The sequence below is a fragment of the Gordionus sp. m RMFG-2023 genome, chromosome 1, assembly GCF_954871325.1.
Source record: "Gordionus sp. m RMFG-2023 chromosome 1, tfGorSpeb1-WG-v2, whole genome shotgun sequence".
NCBI classification, from domain to species: Eukaryota; Metazoa; Nematomorpha; class Gordioida; order Chordodea; family Parachordodidae; genus Gordionus; species Gordionus sp. m RMFG-2023.
The window spans coordinates 22,529,645-22,547,162 of record NC_088775.1 but is presented as its reverse complement, the minus strand read 5'-3'; the positions used below and the strand labels follow the sequence as shown (position 1 = coordinate 22,547,162).

At 27.1% G+C, this 17,518-nt stretch overlaps 2 protein-coding genes across 2 annotated transcripts; both read right to left on the bottom strand.

Annotated features, from left to right (window-relative positions):
• Positions 1-5,275: 5,275 nt before the first annotated feature.
• On the bottom strand, positions 5,276-6,625 carry LOC135923052 (igE-binding protein-like). The gene is made up of 2 exons (XM_065457654.1): positions 6,409-6,625; positions 5,276-5,460 (listed from the first exon to the last, which is right to left on the bottom strand). Exons 1-2 carry the CDS (start codon positions 6,623-6,625, stop codon positions 5,276-5,278), a joined length of 402 nt encoding a protein of 133 aa, XP_065313726.1.
• A 1,184-nt stretch (positions 6,626-7,809) lies between these two features.
• LOC135923041 (zinc finger MYM-type protein 1-like) lies at positions 7,810-11,795 on the bottom strand. The gene is made up of 5 exons (XM_065457649.1): positions 11,099-11,795; positions 10,788-11,018; positions 10,573-10,696; positions 10,251-10,374; positions 7,810-8,031 (listed from the first exon to the last, which is right to left on the bottom strand). Exons 1-5 carry the CDS (start codon positions 11,793-11,795, stop codon positions 7,810-7,812), a joined length of 1,398 nt encoding a protein of 465 aa, XP_065313721.1.
• Between the last annotated feature and the right edge of the window lie 5,723 nt (positions 11,796-17,518).

Sequence of the window (17,518 nt, the reverse complement as noted above, 5' to 3'; positions counted from 1 at the left end):
TTATATTATTTTGTTTAAAATAATTATATTATTTTTTTCGTTTGTGAAATATTAATTATGAATTACTCTGTTCTCAAATGTAAAACTTTTTATTTGGAAATATTATCTGTAAGAAAAATTGAATATCAATAAACAAATTATCTTAGACTTTAAATTGTGTGCTATCTTTATATAATATTATAAGCGCTAAAAGAAGTTACCAAAGTCCTCTTAAGTGAGGCAGCTGAATATAAAAAAAAATTATCAAAGCCCTCTTAATTGAGGCGGCTGAATATAAAAAAAAAGAGTTAATCAGAGTTATCCTATCTATAAGTGACCTTCGCGTTAATATTTTTACAGTAATTTCTTATATTTTTGCAGTAAGTCCCACACCGAGGTATTGCCCAATTTTGATATATACAGTAAGTCTATGCAAGGAAGTGCTGCCGATTTTTTTTACAATAATCACGACTGTTATAACCAGAAACTCTAATAAACCAAAAAAAAAGGATTTTAATAGACTTTTATTATAAAATATTATATTAGAATTTATATGTTTTAAAATTAATCAATTACAAAATAAAATAAATTATCAATATAAAATATATGATGATCGAAAACAAAAAATATGTCCCATTTATAGGGAAAATAAAAGGCTCAATTATAAATTAAAATAAAATTGACGGAAAAGTGAAAAGAAAACATTTTTGAAAATAAGAGTTGTGTTAGTTTTCTTTTATATAATTAGGGATAAAACCCATCCTCCTATATTTCTCGGATCAAAAATACCCCCGCATTTAGGATGATCACTGAAACCTAATATAGTTTATTAATAACGAATATGTGATTAAGGAATAAAAGTATAAAATAAATCATGATTAATATTAAATAATAGTGATTATACCTTTCGGTCAAAATTTTCTATTAACTTTTTTTTTATATATATCATTTTAATGTGACATTTGTTTATTCACTTAACATTGTTTTTTTGATATATCAATTTGAATTGTTTAAAAAAAGATATATATAGAGATTGTTTTATTAAATTTGAGAAAATAAAAATGTAATTTATTATAATGAAAATTTAAATTATTATAAGAAAATAAAATAAAATTATAGCCTATATAAAATGATTTTCAAATAATAATGTGGATATGAACTCAATTTCAACATGGAGGCCAATTAACGTCTGAACTCTGCGTAAGTATTATCGCAAAATATGATCTTGATTTATCGATATACATATATTCTATTTCACGCCTTTATCTATTATAATTCTCTTACGATGGATGCTTTGAACAATTCCACATATATGACTGAATTTGTCAAGCTGAATTTCCCCAAATTTAGTAGCGATAACAGTGCTACATAGGGAAATTGCAGAATTTCTTCAACACCAGCAAGATCTCCAATGGAGAAAAGGCCGCTTTATTTCTCCGAAATCTTCCTGGTGATGAATTCAATAATATTGGGAACTTAAAAGACACAATCGCCCTGCTTAGCAAATTCAAGTTGCAACATCCATCGAAGACCGAGAAGCTAAACTATCATTATTTTATGCTGCAACTCAAGGCAAGGAGGAGACATTTATTTATAATTCAATATTATATATAATACAATATTACTAGGAACTCCATGAATAAAATTTTTATCGTAGGGATTTATACTTGTTATTACTATAAATATGAGATTTACTCATATTTTAATTTTTTAGATTCTAATGATTAATGGGAATATGTTAATCTCTTTTCCTACTAGGAACTTCATTAATAAAATTTTTATCATAGGGATTTATACTTTTTATTCCTATAAATATCAGATTTACTCATATTTTAATTTTTTTTAGATTTCTAATGATTAATGGGAATATGTTAATCTCTTTTCCTACTAGGAACTCCATTAATAAAATTTTTATCATAGGGATTTATAATTGCTATTCCTATAAATATGAGATTTATTTAGACGTTTCTAGCACTTATCTTTCTAGGAAATCTATTTATCATACGTATTTATTCATATAAATATCTGATTACCTAGATATTACTTAAAAATATTGTTAAAAGGCTCGATTTGAGTCGAGTTTTTAAAAACGGCTAACTCAAATTTTCGCTAGCAAAATATTGACTAAGCCTCGAGATTTAGCTAATAGATGCCAAACCTTTATGCCACCTCTGAGCAAGGTATGCTGGCTTGCCTAATATTTTTTCGGATAAAATATTGAGTTAGCCGTTTTTAAAAATCGGCTCAAATCGAGCCGTTTAACAACATTACTTATAAATAATATGATATAATGAATAAGCATGCATGTTGTAAGAATAATGAAATATAAGTCTAACAATTTTATTAATACTTTTGCAATTATATCAATAGTATATATAAATTTATTGTGATTGATAAATATAAAATAATGATTGCAATTGTATAATAATGGTATATAAAATAATGATTGCAATTTATATATCAATAGTATATAAATTTATGTTTATTGAGACTATATATAGATGAAAGTATATAAAATAAAGATTGCAATTTGCATATCAATTATAAAATTATATTTATTAAGACTGTATATTGATGGTGGTGTATAAAAATTTGTATATATTGCAATTGAATATTAATTGTATATAAAATGATGATTACAATTTGTACATCAATAGGTGGTATATAAAATAATGATTGCAATTTGTATTTCAATAGTAATATATAAAATTATGATAATTACTTTTTGCATATCAATATTATATAAAATGGTGTAAATTTAGTATAAAAAGCATTAAAAAATGAAAATTTTGACAGCATAATCATAATATTGATAAAGAGTGATGTGAATTTTTAGCTAAAAACCTAATAATTAATAAATATCTATGTATGCATATAATAGTTTTCTCTATTTTCAGAATATAAATAATTATTAGAAAAGAGATTCTGAATATTTAAATATGTATTTGAAGCGATAAAAATCAAAATCTCATGAAATCATTTTCACGCGGTATGAGCCGTGAGATTTTGATGGTGTGAGAATTCGAAATCTCATGGCAATCACTTTCACACGCTATACCGGTACTAAATACAGTATACTTCCGAAGCTGACAGCTAAGACTGTAGGCCTAACCGCGATACGTAAGACGGATATGAAACTCACTGGTTATGACGGCAGCGCTATCAAAATATTAGGTCTTGCCAATGTGAACGTTAAGTATGAAGGAAACTCACGTACACTGGAGGCCATTGTAGTGGATTGTGATAAGATCCCCCTGCTAGGACGTATGTGGCTCCACACCTTCAACAACATTTTAAAAACGTTCTTAGTGGGTAATGTAGAGAATGATCTCGAGAAGATAATCTCGACAACAAAAAAAGACCTCGAATCAACTTACTCCTACAAACCCAAAATGGTTAGACAAGAGAAAGTTCACTTGAAGCCCGATGCTGCGCCTAAGATCATACCTTCAAGGAGAATTCCGTGCGCCAAGATCAATGCAACGACCCAGAAATTGGATTGCTGGCTGAAGAACGACAAAATAAACCTTGCTCGAAAGGAATTTAGATGTCCGATGCCATGCACAAGCGACGCGGTTTGGAAATTATCTAGGAGATGTCTTTACTTTACCAAGCCTTCGTTCAGTTTGAAAAGAAGACTGCACCATGAACATGGGTGGCGTATTGCCTGGCCATAATGAACGTTAATGACGTCACCACTCAACTTTTTCAAGGAAATCATAAGACGAATTTCTTTGGAGGGTGGAATGTTAAATAATAGTGATTATACCTTTCGGTTAAAATTTTATATTAACATCATTGTTAAATAATAGAGATTATACCTTTCGGTCAAAATTTTCTATTAACTTTTTTTATATATATCATTTTAATGTGACATTTGTTTATTCACTTAACATTGTTTTTTGATATATCAATTTCTATTGTTTAAAAAAAGATATATATAGAGATTGTTTTTGTTAAAAAAGGGAGCATAGAAAAAATGTAATTCATCTTTTTTTTGAGAAAATAAAAATGTAATTAGAATGAAAATTTAAATTATTATAAGAAAATAAAATAAAATTATAACTTATATAAAATGATTTTCAAATAATAATTTGGATATGAACTCAATTAAAAAAAACATAAAAAGCGTCCTGATTTTCTTATGCTACTGGTGGCAGTGTCTACGTAACCGGGAGGGGGGATAGAGACAAATGGGGGGGGGGGGGGTAAGTATTAATTTTTATGGTAGATATTGAAGGATGGGGGGGGGTGGTAGTTTTTGACTTGATTTATAACCTTTTTAAATCAATTGATACGATCATGATTATCGTTGATCTTATTGATAAATCTAAATTAAACAGATCTGTTATTTAATAAATAATAATAAACTAGAAATAATTATTTTTACCATTAAATTAATATTTTACAATTTCACAAGTAAAGTATTATATTGTTTTTATTTGGTAATTTCCTAAAAGTATAGAGATTAACATATATTATTAATTTTAATAATAAATTTCTATATTTTTTTAGAAGAATAAATTTTAATATTTAAATAAATATACAATTGTTTCTATCACTATTTACACATTTTACTAGTATAGAGGCATTTTTTAGGAGAATAATATTTTACACTGTTATATTTTATAAATAATACATATATAAAACTTATAAATGCAAGTCACGCATAAAAACTTATCTCTCAAAATATTAGGCATGAAAAATGATAAGAAACATAATATTATGTAATAAGTATATATTAATATTTATTTCAATCTAGATGCCAAATAACAGGACCTTATTTAAAGTATGTAAGCATATTAATTGAAAACCAAAATAAGGAAGAGAGCCATCAAAAAAGATAATGATAATTTGGTATTAAATAAAGATATTCAATACAATATCCCAAATGAAGTTTAGACCCAGTTGTAGTAATATTAACTACTATTTATAAACAATACGACTACTAATTTATATTTCAATTTATTTCAAACATCAAATTTTTATTTATTAATTTTCGAATATTCTATTCTATTTTTATATATAATATCTATACATTTCCTTCAAACATTTTAAAGTTAGATTTCTTCAGTAAACCTCTTTGTATGTATACGGTTTCTTGATGAACAACGTAATGTGGTATTTGTATTTGTGTTTGTATTAGCTTCATTCACTGGCACAACCATTTATGTAACTTCCAAAGAATTTTCATGATTTGGGATAACTAAACGATTTCTTAACTGATCTGCATGCTTCCGTAATGTTTTCCCGGAAGATTCAACAATATAAGAATAAAGTCCTATTCTTTCTTTAATTACTCCCTCTCTCCAACCATTGGTATTTCATTATTTAACCATATAGGTTGTGAGATTTCAAATTCTCTTTCCTTTGAATGAAAATCATGATGAAGGCTTTGTCTATCATTGGCCCTTACTATTTCGTGTTCGGCATTTGGTCGGATCCAATCCAGACTTGTTTTTAATTGCCTCCCAAATAGGCCTACAAAAAAACGAATCGAATAATTGCGCTATTCGTATTCGTACGAATAATAAAATCATTATTCGTTTCGATTCGTCGAATATTCGATTCGATTCGAAAATTTTTCTAAAGCTTATAAAATATTTTGCAAAAAAAATTTTACAGATGTTTAAAGATGACATTTTTAAGGATTCTCTAAACTAATTGTCATTTTTGCATATAAAATATAACAAAATTTTAGAAAGTATTTCATTATAGATTTTATTTATTAAAAATACTTTAGTAGCATAAATTTCCTTTATTTAATTATTAATATAATTTTTAGAGGTGATTATGACAATATAATAGAGGATGAAGATATTATAATGCACTATCTGAATTAGATTGTCTTTAAAATTTGCCAAAAATAAGGTTACTAAATGGGAAAAGGATTTTCCTAATCAAATAATAAGAACTAGTCAAAAAATTTAGTTATTTATCTGCCAGGAGCTCGAGAATATGGGAAAGAGGCACACTCTATAAAAATGTTTTGACTTGTTCATAACATCAAAAATGATTAAAGAGAAACAATCAAAATAAAATAATTATATTTTACTTTGAAGCTTTTCCTTTTCTTCCATTAAACTTTTTCAGCAAATATAACTTGTTATGATTTGATATTTGATAATAGGAAATAAAATAAAACGAAATGATATCCACTAGAAAAATTTAATTACTTCTTTTTATTTTACTTGAAATAAAATATTTGCGAATAATTATGAATATTTATATATAAATAATTTCGAATAATACGAATAATTTTCCTCATTATTCATATTCGATTCGAAATTTCGAATCGAATCGAATATCAAATAATTCGTTTTAGGCCTACTCCCAAACATAATTTTAGCAGGAGATCTCCCTGTGGAGCTATGCTCTCCCAATCGGTAGGTTGTTAAAACCTGTGTCCTCTCGTCGCATAATACTGACCTTTCAAAGTTCGTACTGTACGTTCAGCTAATCCATTAGTTTTTGGATGATAGGGTGCCGAACGTATATGACGTATGTTATTTAAATCACAATACCTACGGAATTGCCCAGATAAGAATTGTGGTCCTTTGACTGACACAATGTACTTGGGTATTCCAAGCCTAGCAAACCATTTATTTAGTCGTTTTATCATAGCATCAGCAGAGGTATTCTGCATTAGATCAACTTCTAACCATGGTCTATTTTTCTGGAATCCAGAACATATTTTGATAAAATTTTCTATATCAACATCACATCTGGGCCACCAGCAATACAATCTAAATTAGATTTCATTACATTTTCCCCAGGATGTCCCCGATGAATCATTCCTAACACTGCATTTCTTAATTTATTAGGAATAACCAATCTCCCATTCCATTCTATAATATCACGATCGACAGAAAGCTCTTCCCGTCGATTATAAAAATTAACTATTTCTTTATCTTTATGACGATCAAAGTTTCGCCAACTTTGCTGAATATGTATTGCTACTTTTTTTAATATTAAATATTGCATCGACTCTTTTCGTAGAATATTATCTGACAATTGCATATCATCCAAATTAATACTTCGAATATCCAAAGCATGTTTAGAATCTTGATTCTCTTCCGAAATTTCTTGGTGTTTATTAATCAAATCTTGAATTCTAGAATCTAGTGTTATGCAACATTTTTCTTTTTCAATATTGTTGACCAAATTGCCTACTTGTTTAATCATAACCTGACGAGGCATTTCTAAATTGAATGCTATAATCCATGGTTATCCGAAAAGAGGCATCCCAGTTGTATTCATTATTACCACTGATAGAGTCCTTGTCTGTGATCCAATCCTAACATTGACTTGGGTCTCGCCCTTAACGTCTAACGGATGATTGCAGTCAATGGACTGGTTGGCCTAATTTTTGGTCTCCCAATACTTGTCCATATATCAATTCCTATCAATGACGCTTGTGCACCAGTGTCAAAATCAAATTCAACATCTAACCCATTTATCTCTGCAGTTAGTTTTGCTCGATTCTCTCGATTTTGTTGAATCTTCCAAATATTATGAATAGAATCACTTGATGATACTCTTATATAATTTAAATTCTTTGATTTACAGCAAACTGCAAAATGACCAATTTTTTTACATTTTTACATGCCACATTTGTAGCTGGACATCTCACTTCTCGGTTATAAATAAAACCACATTTATAACATTTAAGTTTATTATAATCTTTATCATTATTATATTTGTATTTATTATTCTCTTTATCAAATTTATTATTATACTTGACTTTATTATAGCCTTTATCAAATGTAGTCGTCGTTTTAATTGATTGTATATAATTATTATAATTATCATTTCTTTTGTTATTATCATTTATCTTATTAACAACAGGCATATTTTTATTTGTATTTCTTTATCTGCTCGCTCAGAAGCTAATGCCAGATCAAGAATAAATTGAAAAGTCAGTACATTATTATCTCTATCAAGACCGTCGGGATATAGAGCTCTAAGATCTCTTTCCAATCCCGGTATTTCCATGCCAACCATAAACTGATCACGTAAACGCTCGTCAATATCATTAAGATAATGACCACGCTTGCCAATTGTTCAAATTTTATCTGCAAATTCAGTTATGGTATCAGTTGTTCTCTGTAATCTAACGAAATCAAATCTAGAAGCAAAAGCTGTTGACGTCAGTTTAAATAGTTTAAAAAATATTAGCTTAATTTCCTTAAAAGATAAAGTTTCGATCGAATCAGGATAACAAAAACGGTCCACCAACTCAATATTCTTATTGCCAAAAAATGTTAAAAATATATCTTTATATTGACATTCAGATGGGCTTACGTTTTTTAATCGAAAACTGGCTTCCCATTGAGAAAAATATCTATGGATTGAAGTGTCCAACTCGAATTTATCAAATTTAATCGTTGCTAAATCCGCTATTTTTTTTGAATCTCCATTTATGGAATTATTTTCTCCATTTAAAGAATTATTATCTCCATTTAGGAATTATTTTCTCCATTTATCGTCGCCATTTGTAGTAATACCAACTAATATGCCATTTGTAGTAATACCGACTACTAATTTATAAACAATACGACTACTAATTTATAATTCAATTTATTTCAAACATCAAATTTTTATTTATTAATTTTCGATTATTCTATTCTATTTTTACATATAATATCTATAAATAATATTTTACTAATTTATTACACCAGTTATAAATAAATCAATAACATCTTACTTCCAAAAAGTATAATCTTTATTGTAATTATAGAAAATTACTATAATTGATATAATAAATCCTTTATTTAAAATTTTTGCAAAGTTGTGGAGACCGGGGTAAAATAATTGGTATTTTACATTTTTGCCATAAAATTTTAAATATAAAAAAACAGAGCAATTATAGATTATATGTAGCCAGTGGCGTAGCCAGGATTTATCCATGGGGGGGGGGGGGGGGTTAAAATTTTTTTGGAGGGCCAAGCCTTCAAACTCTACTTTTAAATATTAGCAATATTATGTGCTTTATTAGTGTCTAATCACTATAGTAACAAGCATGAATAAAAAAAATATTAGTAACAATTTTGGCTAAATTAATGATTAATAAGCGACTGAACACTGAAAACATTATTCTAAAAATTTAATCTATGTTTAGTCAATTGTAAATTAATCCATATAGTTTAGAAAGAAAAAAATTTGCTCCCCGAACCTTACATTTTTTAAGATCACTCAATATACCTGATTGAGTTTTAAAAATAATTCTTTTTTAAATTTTAGATATAGATTTTATTTATTATTAAAATACTTTAGTATAAATAAAATCTCTTTATTTAACTATGCGTTTATTTTAATGATAATATACAATAAAATAAATTTCAAAATATAGAAATTTTTATGTAGATTATTATATTAAAAATTTATTGTAAATAACTATATTTAAAAAATATATTCAATAAAATATAAGTAATTCTTGTACAGTATTTTAAAAAATATAATTTAATAAACAAAATAATCTATAAATATTTCTTATTGCAAAAGCAATACTTTTATTAAAAATACATAAATATTATGACTAAGAATTCACTATAATTAAGTTTTGCATATAAAAATTTTATGACTAAGAAAATATGATAATCATAGATTTGAATTTATAAAGAGAGGTCTACTTTTCTCTGAGATTTGGCTAATTCATCTAGAATCAAATTTTTATCTAGAATAATCTCCTTATAAATATTTAAAAGGGCTAATCCATTTAAACGGTTTTCACCGGTGCTATTACTTAAATAGGTTTTTAACCTTTTCAAAGTTGAAAAAGACCTTTCATTGGTGCAGGTACTAATCGGTAAAGTAGCTAAAATAAAAAGTAATGTTTTGAAATTTGGCAGGGAATCTAAAATGCAATTACACATGGAAAGAGCCTGCAAAGCATTTTTAGGTCTCAAAGAGTACTCTATTCTGTCGAGATTTTTATACCAAAATTCGACATCACAAAGTAACTTATCATACGATCCTGATAAATCATCAGAATAAAACTCTGAGATTTTCTTAATATCCTCTCGCGTTTCATGTGTAATCAACAATTCAGACTCAACCGGCAGAAGAAAATAAAAACTTTTTAAAATAAAATTATGACTAATAAATCTTTCTTTTAATTGAAATAAAAATGTGTTAATAAGGGGAATAAAAATATTTATTTTATAAAAATCCTCAATCGAAGAGGCATCAATATTTAAGCGATTTGACTGTCTAGAAACTACTCTAGGTTTAAAAATTTCAATCCCAAACAAATTAGCGATCTACTTTACTTTCTTGTAAATATCATGAAATTTTTCATCCACATTTTCTCTGATATTTGTTAATATTTCAACAATATCCTTTGCCCTATTCATAACCTCTCTTAAATCCAAATTAATTTTTTGAAGTATTTTGCTAAAATCATAAGTATAATTAAATAAAAAATATACACATTGAATTGATATTAAAAATTGTGGCTTCGTAATCGCCTGTAAAAAATTTTCAGCATCTGAGGAATCCTTTTCTTTGCTGGATACATAGGATTCGAGTGCTGCAAAAATAACTTCATATAATTCTATAAAGAGTCTCACTGATTGTTGTCTTTCGATAAACCTAATTGGGCAAAATCGTTTTAGTTTTTTTTTTGGATTATTTGAATCAATATCATCAAATGTTCGGATAAATAACTGTCTCTTTTTGGGTGTTGTGAAAAAGTCACAAACCGACGATATTGTTTCTAAATTTTGAAAAATATATTAAATTATAAAAAGATATCTATAATACATAATAAAATCTAATAAATTCCAATTAAATTAAAAAAAATTTACGTAAACTGTTCCGGATGTCTCGAATTTCACATGCCTCGGATATCATCAAATTTAGGCAATGTGAGCTGCAGTGAACATATAAAGCGGTGCTATAAAGCTCTATAATTCTTGACTGCACTCCCTTAACATGTCCACTCATTGAGGGAGCTCCATCATATTCCTGGCCTCTCGTTAGATTTAAATTTAAATCTAGATCTTGAAGGGATGCTAAAATTTCTTTGGCTATCGTCTCTGATTTAGTGTCATGTAAATCAATAAATTGAACAAAGAGTTCCTTCATTTTATAATGACCTGATTCCATATCAATAAACTTATTGCTATGGATAATTGCTCTATGTTACCAACATCCGATGTCTCATCCGCCAGAACACTAGAAAATGGTGACACTTTTGTAGAAATTTCTTTCAATATAAACTTATTGCATATGGATATAATTTTTTGAATGCATGGACTAAGGTAGGTGGCATTTTTAGCCGAGCTTTCAAAAAGCTTTATATAATTATCATTATTGTTGCATAAAAGTTTCAGCAATTCCTTAAATTTCCCTTCATTATGAGAAGATGAAAGTGTTAAGGGGCCAGCTGATACTCTATGAGATATTAATGCTAAGCCCTGCCTCCCTAGCCAAATGATTGCATCAATTATTATAATTATTCTGGCTCTGTTGGTTGTAACAATATCAAATTTTTTTTTATTCAATACATTAGATATTGATATCTTTTGATTCATAGAGATGGCTTTTAAAGCGTCAGATATCTCACAAGAATTGAGATGATATTTATTTTGTTGATGATAATTAAAATTTCCAAGAGCATCTTTCCATCTTGTATATACTTGACTTACCAATGTTTTGAGTTTTTGTAACCCGGGTCCAGCATATCTTGGTGAAAAAATGACGCACACTTTACAAAAAGCTCCCTTTTCATTAGCTGAATAAGCGAGCCACTTATATTTGTTAAGCCACCATGTTGAAATGTTAAATCCAAAGATAACGGAAATATATAGCATTTGTCAGGTGCCCAAATATTTTCCACAGCCAACAATTTTTCATTATCATTTTTAAACTGAAACTTTAAGTATAATGAAATATCTTTTTGAGGACATTGATTTTCTATATTTTTTTTTAAATTTTAAAATATATATTTATTTAATTGTTATTTAATATTTTATTAGTTCATAAAAATATATTTCATTTTAATATCGTATATATTATTTATTTTATTTCTAAATTGAAACAGTTTTTTAAATAAAATTAAAAAAAAAGAAAAATTTTTTTTTTGATGGGTGATAGGGGGGTTTCAACCCCAAAATCCCCCCTTGTCTACGCCACTGTATGTAGCCAAATCCCTCATCTACAAAATAGAAAAATTTGTCTCTCCTTATAACTTTAGGAGTTGTGATTAATTATGCGAAATGTGCCATTTTGCCATTTTATCCCATACCCAGGGTAAAATAGCTAAGAATCAGGGTTATTAAATAGTTAAGATAAAATTGAACATAACTATATTGGTTAATTGAACAAAATATTGCAATTTTGGCATTTATTCATCACTTTGTAGAATAATCAATGCAATACTGGAGTGTAAAAAATTATATCAATAGCACATTTTTAGAGTGCTCATTTTAGGTACATTGTACATTTCAATTATTCTTTCCCTTTACGACTATTCTCTAAATTTTATTCCAAATATGATAAAACATTTAAAAATAATTTTCACTCAAAGACATCTTTTTATATGGTGTAGACGTTAATTTAAATTTTCTTTTTACATCTTAAAACAGGTGGAACATTTTAGCATTTTTCCTCATGATAACTTTACCTCAAGGTTATATATATTGTATAAATCGTCATTAGGTGACTACTAGTTAAGCTACTTCCGATAAATTTTATTTTATAACTAGACATAGATGCAAATTTTTAGTTATGAGCCTCAATACATTTTAATAAAAGCAAAATTAATTAGAGGGTAATTTTTATAATTTTTGGGCTAAAAATGGTTACTTGACAAAAAATGTCAAACAAGGAAAGTTTTTCAAAAGATGAAGATAGGTAAGTAACTAGATATAAAAATATATCCTCACATCAAATATAAAATAATTTTGTTCTGGAGTAAACTTTATGCCGGTCTCCTTTACTCTGAATATTATTAAAAATAAGATTTTCAATAGATAAACACATTTTAAATATGCCCTTTATCTAATAATAAGCAAATATCCAAAGTTATTGAAGATTCTCAATTTATATTCTCATCCAACAATTCCAGTGATATGTTGATGAGATAATTTAAATCAGATCTTTATAATAACTAGAATGAATTATGATGATAGGATATTGAAATATTGCCAACATTTGATAAAGTAATTTATATATTGCAGTTGAGAAAAAATTAAATATTTTTAAAATCCCAAAAATCTAAATATTTTTGACTAAACTGAGAATTGACATCATAACAGGGATGTAAGACAGGGGAAATTTCCCCTATAGTTTCCCCAATTTTTATAATAGGCTTTTTTGCCTAAATCAACATGATTTTTATAATATTAACAGTTTCCCAATTTTGAAAATGATCTTATGATAAAATAAATACGATTTTTATTAGATTTTATAAAATCATTTTTTCCTCGTGGTTCATATCATAAATTATAATTGTGTTTTGTTTTTGAATTATGTCAATTTCCCTATTTACATTTGCAAAATTTTAAGATACTTGTTAAAATTAAATAGCTAGTCTGAAAAGTATATTTATATTATAAATAAATACCAATGAAATTTATAAATAATATATGAAATTTTAAGTTATGTTAATAGAGAATATTTATAGTAATTTATTTCACAGTTTTTAAATTTAGTTGAAAATTTTTAGTATTAATTAATGTATTTACAGTCATCTTAGACAGTGAGTTTAAGAGGATTGAACATATAGTCAATGAAAAATTAAGCAAAAGTAAAAATTTGACTCTAATTAGTAGTGTTGTTAAACGGCTCGTTTTGAGCCGATTTTTAAAAACGGCTAACTCAATACCTCATCCAGAAAAATATTACCCAAGCCTGAAGATTTTGCTCATAGAAGGAACAAATGTCTAGACATACATTTTCGAAATCTTGAGGCTTAAGCAATATTTTTCTGGTTAAAATATTGAGTTAGCCGTTTTTAAAAATCGGCTCAAAACGAGCCTTTTAACAACACTACTTATTAGTGATGGATGGACAAATATAAAAGGGGAATCCATTATCAACTTTATTCTAGCAACCCCCTGTCCCATTTTTTATAAATCGATTCACACAGGATCTAACATGCACACAGGTGAATATATATCAAACGAAATTATTAAAGTAATTGAAGAAGTAGGAATTTTGAAAATCAACACCATAATAACTGACAATGCAAGCAATATGAAAAAAGCATGGGCCCTTGTAAAACTGAAATACCCAACTATTGAATGCATTGGATGTGCCGCTCATGGATTAAATCTACTTGTAAAGGAAGCTAAAAATATCATAAAATATTTAAAATCTAACAAAATTCTTTTATCAACGTTAAAAGAAAAACAACTCCTATGAAATAATAATAAAATTGTTTCCCTAAAGTTGCCTAGCCCAACTCGTTGGGCAGGCATAGTTTTGATGATAAATAGCTTGTTAAAAAATAAAGATATTTTACAGGAAATGGCTATTCTTGATATATTTACTGATCGAGATAAGAGACTTAGGTTTTTAAATGATCTAATGCAACTATATAATTTTATTAAAGTCATATTTACGCAAATAGAGATAGTGGAAGGAGATAAAGCCAATTTATCTGATGTCCCTCAAGCGTTTATTCATATCAGGGAGACATTTAACGCTTATAAAACAATATCAAATATATTGTCGCAGAGCGAGATTTTAGAAATAGAGCAGTTTATCAAAAGCCGAAAAAATTTTTGTTGTCGGGACATTCATTATGCTGCTCATATATTTGACCCAAGGTTTTGTGGATTTAATTTAAGAGACAATGAAGTTGCAAAGGGGTTGGATATTATTAACCGATTTTATGGATATCTAGATTTAGATATTGCAAGAGTAATAGGAAACCTATCCAAATTTCGTGCAAGGGAAGATTTTTAATATAGCAAGTCTTTGGCAAGGCGCATCATTTATAGATCCAGTGAGTTGGTGGAAAGGTTAAATACTTTTATATTTCTGTAAACAATAACTTAACTCTTTTTCTAATATTAAAATTGTGTTATTCAATATTTTATTAGGTCTATGTTGCAATCAATATATATCGACCCTAGCCATACAAATTTTATCACTACCACCAACAAGTGCAGCATCCGAAAGAATATGGTCCTCCTTTGGAAATATTCATTCTAAATCTAGAAATAGATAAAATGACAAAGTTCGCAAATTAGTTTATATAAGAGCCAATCTACATTTTATGGGAAAGGAAATTTCAGAAAAAACAAATTGCTGGATTCCAGAATTTCAAGCTCTGATCTGGAATCATTTTCAACTTCAAACGAAGATAATTAACTATTCAAAATTAATTGTTTAAATATTATTTAGTCTATATATAATATTTCAAATAAAACATGTAAAGTAATTGCAAATTAGTTGAAAATAATTTACATTTGTTTAATTATAATGTTTATAATCTATATATTTTCAATAAAACATAAAAAAAATCAATATTGACCTGTAAAGTATTATAAAAAAGATAGTTTCCCGTTATTTTCCTATTTTTCCATTATTTCCCGTTTTTTCCCCAAATTTCCCCGAAATATAGTTTCCCGGGAAATTTACATCCCTAATCATAACTCAAAAAATAATGATGGAAACTTAAAATTTTTTCCATTTTATGGTTATATAGCTTGTACCAAATAAATTAATCCAAAATAAAAAATTATGCTCCCCAAAAACTAAATTTTTAGTTTATTACGTCATCTAACGGGAATATATTTATGATTTTTTAAATTTATTATGGGTATTATATTTTTGTAACGTATCTGTTCTATACATATTTTAAATTTATGAACTACTCTTTGTCACAATGTGAATTTGACATTGGAAATCAAAACCTAAATATAAAAAGAAATATATATATATAAAAAAGAAATTAATAATAATTAGGAATCACGAAATCAATTTATCTCTTTATTCAAAATTATAACATTATCAAATTAACAAATTTATAAAAGTAAAAATAATAAAAAAGATTAATAAAAAATAAAATTAAAAAATAAAATACAAAAAGTTAATAATTATAAAAAAAGATCTTTTTGTATGGTAAAAATTGGCCTTTTTATACTCTTTTCAATCTTCTTATAACTAATATTCATAACTATTCAAATATAATATTTTTATCACGCGTTATAATAATAAAATAATAAATCCAAAAGAATTCTTTATGCAAATTAAATATAAAGTACAACAAAATCCAAAAGAATTCTTTATACAAATTAAATCTAACATTTACAACACCTCCCTACTTAAATTAGACCCAACATTCTGCGAATGATCTATCTTCTTTCGATCTCGACTTATTCTTCTTAATCTTTGCTGTCTTCTAAGTTCTAACGAAGGCTGACTCTTGTCTAGTATTCTTAGTTTCGAACGACCGTTTGTATCCGATTGTCGCTTGAAATTTTTGGATTCTATCTTCTGTCGCTTGTCACCCTGTGAAACGATCAGCTTTTTATAGGCCACTGACGAACTTGATACACGCCTGTTTTCTACTATCCACGATTGATGAACGATTATCGATGACATCCAGTTTCTTTTCCTCTCTTGTTTTTTGCTAGTCTGTCTTAATCTTTTTTACAATTTATCGTAGCTTGTTTCCTATCATTCTCTTGTAATTGATTGGTTGTTGCCTCTAATTCTTGTAATCGTATCTATCTTTTAGACTTCCGGGTCTTCTACGACAGTTTGCCCTTGCTGAGATATCGGGTAATCACATCTAATCTACTTCTACCTAAAATAATCTATTTAAATAACTTCTGAAATATTTTATCACTCTTTATATTTATTCTCAAATATAAACTATCTAATACAATTATACTAATAAAATATATAAATATACCAACTTCATCCTAATGTCTACATTTATCTCCTCTAATCTAATTCTGCCTTTAATAAATGGCGTAAATTATACTAAATCTTACATTTATAATACGTAACAAAAATATATATAATAAATTATAAAAATATATCAAATTCTATCACCCCTCTCCCCTTAATGAAGCCTAGACCCATATTTTCATTGAAAAATTTACTTGTACTCATCCTTTAGCTATTGATCCTCATCTTCTTTTCAGCCATGTCTATACTAAATTTATATCTAAAAATCCTATTCTAAAATATATATCAAAATCTATCTTTTAAAAAAATCATCATTGTGTATTTATTTCCTCATGTACTCTTTGACACTCAAGTCTTTAAAAAAAACTGCTGAAATATATAAATCTCTTTTCATACATACGTTGTTGAGAAATCAATGACATCTTATCATAAAAGTTTTCATACTAACGTTTATGAACAACCCTTTAACTCTAATCACTATGGTTTTCACCCCACGTCTTTGAAGAACTTATGAACTCTAATCATTATAATTTTTTGCACAACCGTTGTTAAAAACTGATATGTATATTTCTAAAGCATGTTTTTCTTTCTGTTATTATTAGAATAATGTTGCATAATTGATCTCAAATATTATTTATGATTCAAAAAAATAAAAATCCGATCTATA